Here is a 6,036-nt window from a genome sequence, read left to right as displayed (position 1 = left end):
AGGATCTACACTTCCTCATAAATTTTCTATATTAGTTTCACCTTTTCTTTCATATTAGTTCTCAAGATATTTTAAAATGTTTGTATGCTATCTATTTTAATGTAAAACCTATATGCAATGGCCCCATTCTTCACCCGATGGTTATTATTTAAAGGATCCAAAATTTACAAAGCATTAGAAAACTTCCAATAAATTACACGTTTTCTTGCCATGTGTTTCTTAAGAGGATGTCGAAAATTGGAAAAGCTTTCATTCGGAAGGACGGAAAATCTTACTTGATAAGAGAATCTTACTTGAGCTTTCACTTCAGATGTGCTAAAATAGCAAGGGTAGTTTGAAAAATGTCAAGTCCATAAATAAAAACATCATGATCGTAACTGAGTAAAATCATTATGAATTGACTCAAGACATAAACAACGTTTTACAGACAGTCTAAAATTACGGCGAACCTTCCAGGAAATCAAATTTGATGTCCACTGAAGTCATAGACGTTTCATCAATTCCTTCAACAGTAAGTTTAGTCCCTCAAAATTTGAATTTGGCTTTGACTTTCCTATTGGTTCCGCCATTAGTGTCTGGCATTGGAACTGTCAAAGAACCCATTTCATTACACCCCTCATCATCAATATATTTTGGATCCGCCTGTTCACAAGTAAAGACTCTAAAGTTGACAGATGTTTGGTCTTCGTAAATTGGGTAATGAGTTTTATCTGTAGTTTCATCAATGTATACTGTTTTACCCTTTTTCACGTGGACATCAAACGTGTCCTTACAGTAATTCTTTCCATTAATCAACGTTTTCTTCGATTTGGGATGTGTGCCTTCGATGAAGATTGTGTTGGTACCGACTCCATACGTGTACTTCACCACTCTGGCTGCAATCATGTTTGGGTCGAAACCAAAAATAACTGCCCCCTTCAGAACGGCCAGACCACATTCTGGGGGAATAATTACTTTACAAGCTGGAAAGGATTCTCGTATCCTCTTTTGTAAAAGATCAGATTCGGAAAATCCACCAACCATAAGAATCACATCAGTTCCTTTTGCTTCCTTGGACACTAAAATTTCTTCAACTTTAAAGACAATCTTGTCTATGACATGATTATAAAATTCTTTATAATTTTTATGTTCGATGAAAATTTTATCTCTTTTCCATGTCACATCCTTCTCAAAGCCTTGAGCTTTTGTCAAATCTTTTATATCTTCACCTGATATATCTAAAAATGACAGCGGAACCAGCATGTGCACTCTTTTGGACATTGGATTTGCTCTCTTCTTGCGTTCAAAAAATCTGAATAAATCAATGTAGTCTCCAGTATATTTCATGCGAAAGGCCTCAAAAATTGGCTTGGAAACTATTTCTTCTAGCATTTCTTTGAACTGGGCGTCCACAAAAATTCCTCCCCAGTCGCCACCTTGAGCGCGGTCTATTTCTTGTAACTTTCCATCCTCTGTCACTTCTTGTATGGCCATGTCAATTGTATCACCTAAAGAAACCATTTTTTTTTCTTTTTTAAAAAACCTAAATTAATTTCTTTTTCATAAGTTTTTTTTTATTTCAAACATAGTATAAGAATTGTACAACTGAAAGAAATAAAAGTATCCTGTTGTCGGATATACTTTACCTCCAGCGTCAAGCACTATAAACCTTCGACCAGGCTGCATTGCATTCAAACAATCAACTCCTTTTTCTATAGGTAAACACTTGCAGAAAATGGCTGCTGCTTCGGGTTCCAAGCAGATCATTAAGAAATCTTTTGGAATACCCGCCTAAAATATATTAAAAAAGATTTTACGTCATTAAAAAAAAAACATTTACATTAAGAAAATTATTGAAAAAGATAGTGCAAATTTGAAGCATGATAATAAAAGAACCTTTTCAGCTGCTTCCTCCATGAACTGTTTTGCAGGCTCGTCCCATATAGCAGGGACAGTTAGAACCCAGGTTATTTCACCGTCCAAGGGCAGATAAGCCTTATCTAAATTATTCTTTTCGAAATTCATCAAAAAGTGATCTCTAAGATACCGTATGGAGTGTGCAAAAACATCTATGGCCAACATCTCTTTGTCTTTTATATCCTTTAAAATGGTATTTCTGGTAATTTTCTAAATAAATATATAAATGTATATATGAAAATTATTTTTATCACTTGATAAGATAATCATTTATGGCAGATGGAGACTATACTTACCACATTTCCATCCTTGTCATACAGCAACATTTTAAATCGATGAAAGTAATAATGATCTGTCCTCTCTTCTTCCGACATTTTGCCATACAGACTCTCAGCTTCATTACCAAAACTGACAAAATTTTGCTTTTTGTCGAGTAGCAAAGTTGTGGGTGTTTTATCGGAAATCAATGCCCCAGCATTCCAATGAACAGTGTATATTTTTTCGATGTTCTTTTCGTTGCCTTTAAGGAACTCTTTACGGATGGCAAAAGCATAACCCGAGTATGTTGTTTCGAAGTCTATGGCCACAACATACGGCGTAATTATCTATGAACAAAAAGAGTTAATGATACTGACGTTAGGATTTTAAAGCACTCATATCATCGTTTGGTCACATAATTTACCAGGTAATCTACAGAAATTCTCTCTCTCTCTCTCTCTCTCTCAAATTGGGGCTTAGAAAACACCAAAAACGTAAAAAAAAATCTAACTTTTCACGTTTCATGCGTCATATATCAAGTTATTATTTTGTTTTATTTATCAAATCCTCCTTTTCCTATTCTCTAAGCTTTCTTTCGTCTAAAAATGTCAACAATGTTACTAGTATTAAAAAGTTTCATTACATCATATAAGAAGATCACAATCTTCTTTTAGTCCAATGTAGGAAAAAATATTTTTTTATATTCACCTGGAAGGACGATGCAGGTGATTGCAATATAATAGAAACATTTATCTAGCAATGGATCTCAGCCAATCAGAAAATTAGGAATAATATAAACATTTAATAACTTTAATTTGTTGAAAATAATAGAATATTTTGATGGACTAAATAAGTGAAGCAATATCTGCGATACTTAACCGTACCCTCAGAAGTAATCGCGGTCATGGAAAATTTAATGCCATTTTGCTTACTTCATGGCTGTTGTGACATATATGACTGTTTTAAGACTCCTCATTATGTGCCTAGAAAATCAGTGCTTCAAATTTTACTCCATGAAAATAAAACTTTTTTTACCTGAAGCCAAGGATCAGGGATGTCATATTGGGTGCTGGCAGTTATGGTTAGCGTAGCGTTTGATGTCTTTATATTTATTTGTTCGATCCAGTTCTTGGCACCTGAAAAGTGTTCTAAATGAAACAAATTCGCATCTTCTTCTTGAAACACCAAGGGGTAATCAGTGAATACATTAAAAATATACGAATAAAAACTTCCGATATAAACATTAAATGACAAAATGACTGCAACATAGTTATTTTTCCCTCATAAGCGTCATTTACTATGAACCTTTTTATTTATAAGGAAGATGAATAAATGATAAAACAGATCTTAAACTACATGTAGCTCGAAATAAATGAAGAACTTATATTGGTGAATAATGGCAGTCGTTGGCTGTACAAATGCACTCGCAAGCTTGGCGCATGTACAGTAAACCCGTGCCAAAATTCCTTAATATAAGTTCAACAAACCTATATATAATCTATTGAGTAATATTGATATTTTTACAGACAGAAAGTGAAATAACAACCGGAACTACTAAGCATAATAAGAGTCATAGTAAACAAGAGCGAAGAATATGAGATTAAAAGATCATTACACACATTAGGATTTTATTTTACACACAAGAGAGAATTAAAAAGAGAAAAATTCTTTGTACTCATGAAAAAGTAAAAAATAGTTTACCAACTAGAATTAAGACTTGATATCAAAGCACATAGAAGATTACCCTCTCTTTATTTAATATTTGGGGTAAGATTACACCATCTAAGAGAAACGCGTATATATATGCTATTGTATGCATTGATTTAGATTTTTCAGTAGATTTATAATAATTTTCCTTGCATTTCTACTGCTGACGTTACATTTCAATTTGTGCATTGATTGTGGCGTATTAAACCATGTCCTAATTGCTCTGTATTTAAAAAAAACATGATTGTTAAAGACCAGTAACAACATATATTAAAGACTATCTTAACAATGAAATATGGAGATAATGAACAGTATTCCAGCTCGAATGGCCATTCAAGCAATACAAATTAGGAGAGGAGCAAACACTGACCGAGATGAGATCCAGTACCAAGGAGGACTGAGCATCGCCTGCCGACCGCTCACACCTGCGTGATCCTTGACATACTCGGCAAATAACGGAAAATGTGTTGACAATTTAGTGTGTAAATAATGGTCTAACAATTAGTAAAATAAACGTCCAGCAGCATTTGATTTAATGATAGATTTTCTTAACAAGGTCATTGTATCGACCATAGAACTTGCGAAATGATGACTTTAAACGAGATTTTTGAAATTCTTGTTTCATCGACTTGTTTGTCAATAACTTACCTCGTTTTAAAATTGTTCGTACGTAGAGCATGCCCTTTCGTATCTTATCAACTGGGAGATATAAACCCCATAAGCCGGTGATAAGGGTATATTGCTACATAAGTAAGGGAAGTTGACGATTTAAATTTCATTCATTAAGTTTGTCATTAAGCTTTGTTGTAGATGTTCATTAAGGTCTTTTTCTAGTAAAATATCAAAAATATGAAACAGACGTGTCAGACTCTTTGTATGTTTCATTCGAAGTTCACTAAGATATATCGAGTCGACATATGAATAGAAGTAATTATTATCAATTAATAAGACGTCTTCAATATATCTTAATGTCGAGTTGAAGGCCACAGCAAGTATTTTCTTCTTCTCATGTATACGATTTTGGATAAATTCTGCTTCATATGATATGCGATCATGACAAGGAGAACACGACAGGTGTGACCGTTTGGCAGTAGATGCTCACTCCTCCATGGCACCTAATTCCACCTCTGATGTTTTGGAGGTCCGTATTTGCTCTCCTCCAAAATTTGTATTGTTTAACTGACTTTTGAGCTTGAATACTGTTCGTTATCTCCATACATTTCATGAATACAGAAAAAGGTCTGCTATGCCTAGGCGCAATTTGTACCAATGGGAATTCCTACAGATTGTTGGAAGACAGTCTTAAAAAAAACACATAGATATTGTCAATGAGAAATTGAAGAATCTTTTAATATGCATTTAAAGTATTTGACAATGTGTGTACAATCAGAATGTTTTATAACAAATTAATTTTGTAAATGATCAGGTAAAATTTGGTGCGAATATGATGAAGACCTACATTTAACTCTTTATTTACATAATAATAGTAATGAATCAAGGGAGACATCGTGTTTAAAAGGTTTATTGTAAAATTTATGTCAATGACGATGTCGATAACCGAGGAAGGTTAATATAGTTTATGGGCTAAAGACAATATCTACGCAGATATGTTATAAGTAGGTCACAAATGTAACCATAAGTTGTAAGTAAAATGTCATTTTGAAACATCTTAGTAAACAAGTATGGTGATATCGATACAAGTTGGTATATCTATCTATCTATCTATCTATCTATCTATCTATCTATCTATACTAATAGATATCATATATCGTTTGAACTTTTACTTACTTTCTGAATCCTTGAACAAGACCAACCATTCTGATCCATCTTTAGATTCCTTTGCAAGTTTGTAGTAAAAAATATCAGTCCTTTTCTTGAGTTCCAGGAGGAAAGCCCTTCACAACCACACAACACAACATTAATTCATTGCAAATTTGGTTCCTGACATCTTCTTCCCTCATGATCCTAATAATTCGTTTTGTATTGACATCTTATTTTTTTTTTACTCAAAGGAAACAATAATATCTAATTATTCTTAAACAATATTCTCTTAGTCAATGTTGTCCATATATACCAGTTTTATGCGACAATATACATAGCGACACGAATCATATTCAAGTACGTTTAAACGAATCTTGTATATTTATTTCCTTTTTTCTTAAAGGTAAGGAAATT

General features: G+C 33.2%; 1 protein-coding gene across 1 annotated transcript; it reads right to left on the bottom strand.

Moving 5' to 3' along the window:
• Positions 1-205: 205 nt before the first annotated feature.
• LOC133178757 (heat shock 70 kDa protein 12B-like) lies at positions 206-5,688 on the bottom strand. Its single transcript, XM_061313466.1, has 5 exons — positions 5,650-5,688; positions 2,193-2,501; positions 1,876-2,106; positions 1,626-1,770; positions 206-1,487 (listed from the first exon to the last, which is right to left on the bottom strand). The coding sequence occupies exons 1-5, from the start codon at positions 5,686-5,688 to the stop codon at positions 526-528; spliced, it is 1,686 nt and encodes a 561-aa protein (XP_061169450.1). The 3' UTR covers positions 206-525.
• Between the last annotated feature and the right edge of the window lie 348 nt (positions 5,689-6,036).

The sequence above is a fragment of the Saccostrea echinata genome, unplaced genomic scaffold (genome assembly GCF_033153115.1).
Source record: "Saccostrea echinata isolate AGI-Se365-2 ecotype Australia unplaced genomic scaffold, CSIRO_AGI_Sech_v1 ptg000003l, whole genome shotgun sequence".
Classification (NCBI taxonomy): domain Eukaryota; kingdom Metazoa; phylum Mollusca; class Bivalvia; order Ostreida; family Ostreidae; genus Saccostrea; species Saccostrea echinata.
This window is presented reverse-complemented; position numbering and strand designations above follow the sequence as displayed.

Excerpts from the sequence above, each read along its gene's own strand:
- LOC133178757 (XM_061313466.1), bottom strand. The coding sequence starts at position 5,688 with ATGGATCAGAATGGTTGGTCTTGTTCAAGGATTCAGAAA. Across the intron at positions 2,502-5,649 it reads CTTGTTCAAGGATTCAGAAA|ATAATTACGCCGTATGTTGT; the intron begins GTAAGTAAAAGT and ends TTTTGTTCATAG. Across the intron at positions 2,107-2,192 it reads ATGACAAGGATGGAAATGTG|AAAATTACCAGAAATACCAT; the intron begins GTAAGTATAGTC and ends ATATTTATTTAG.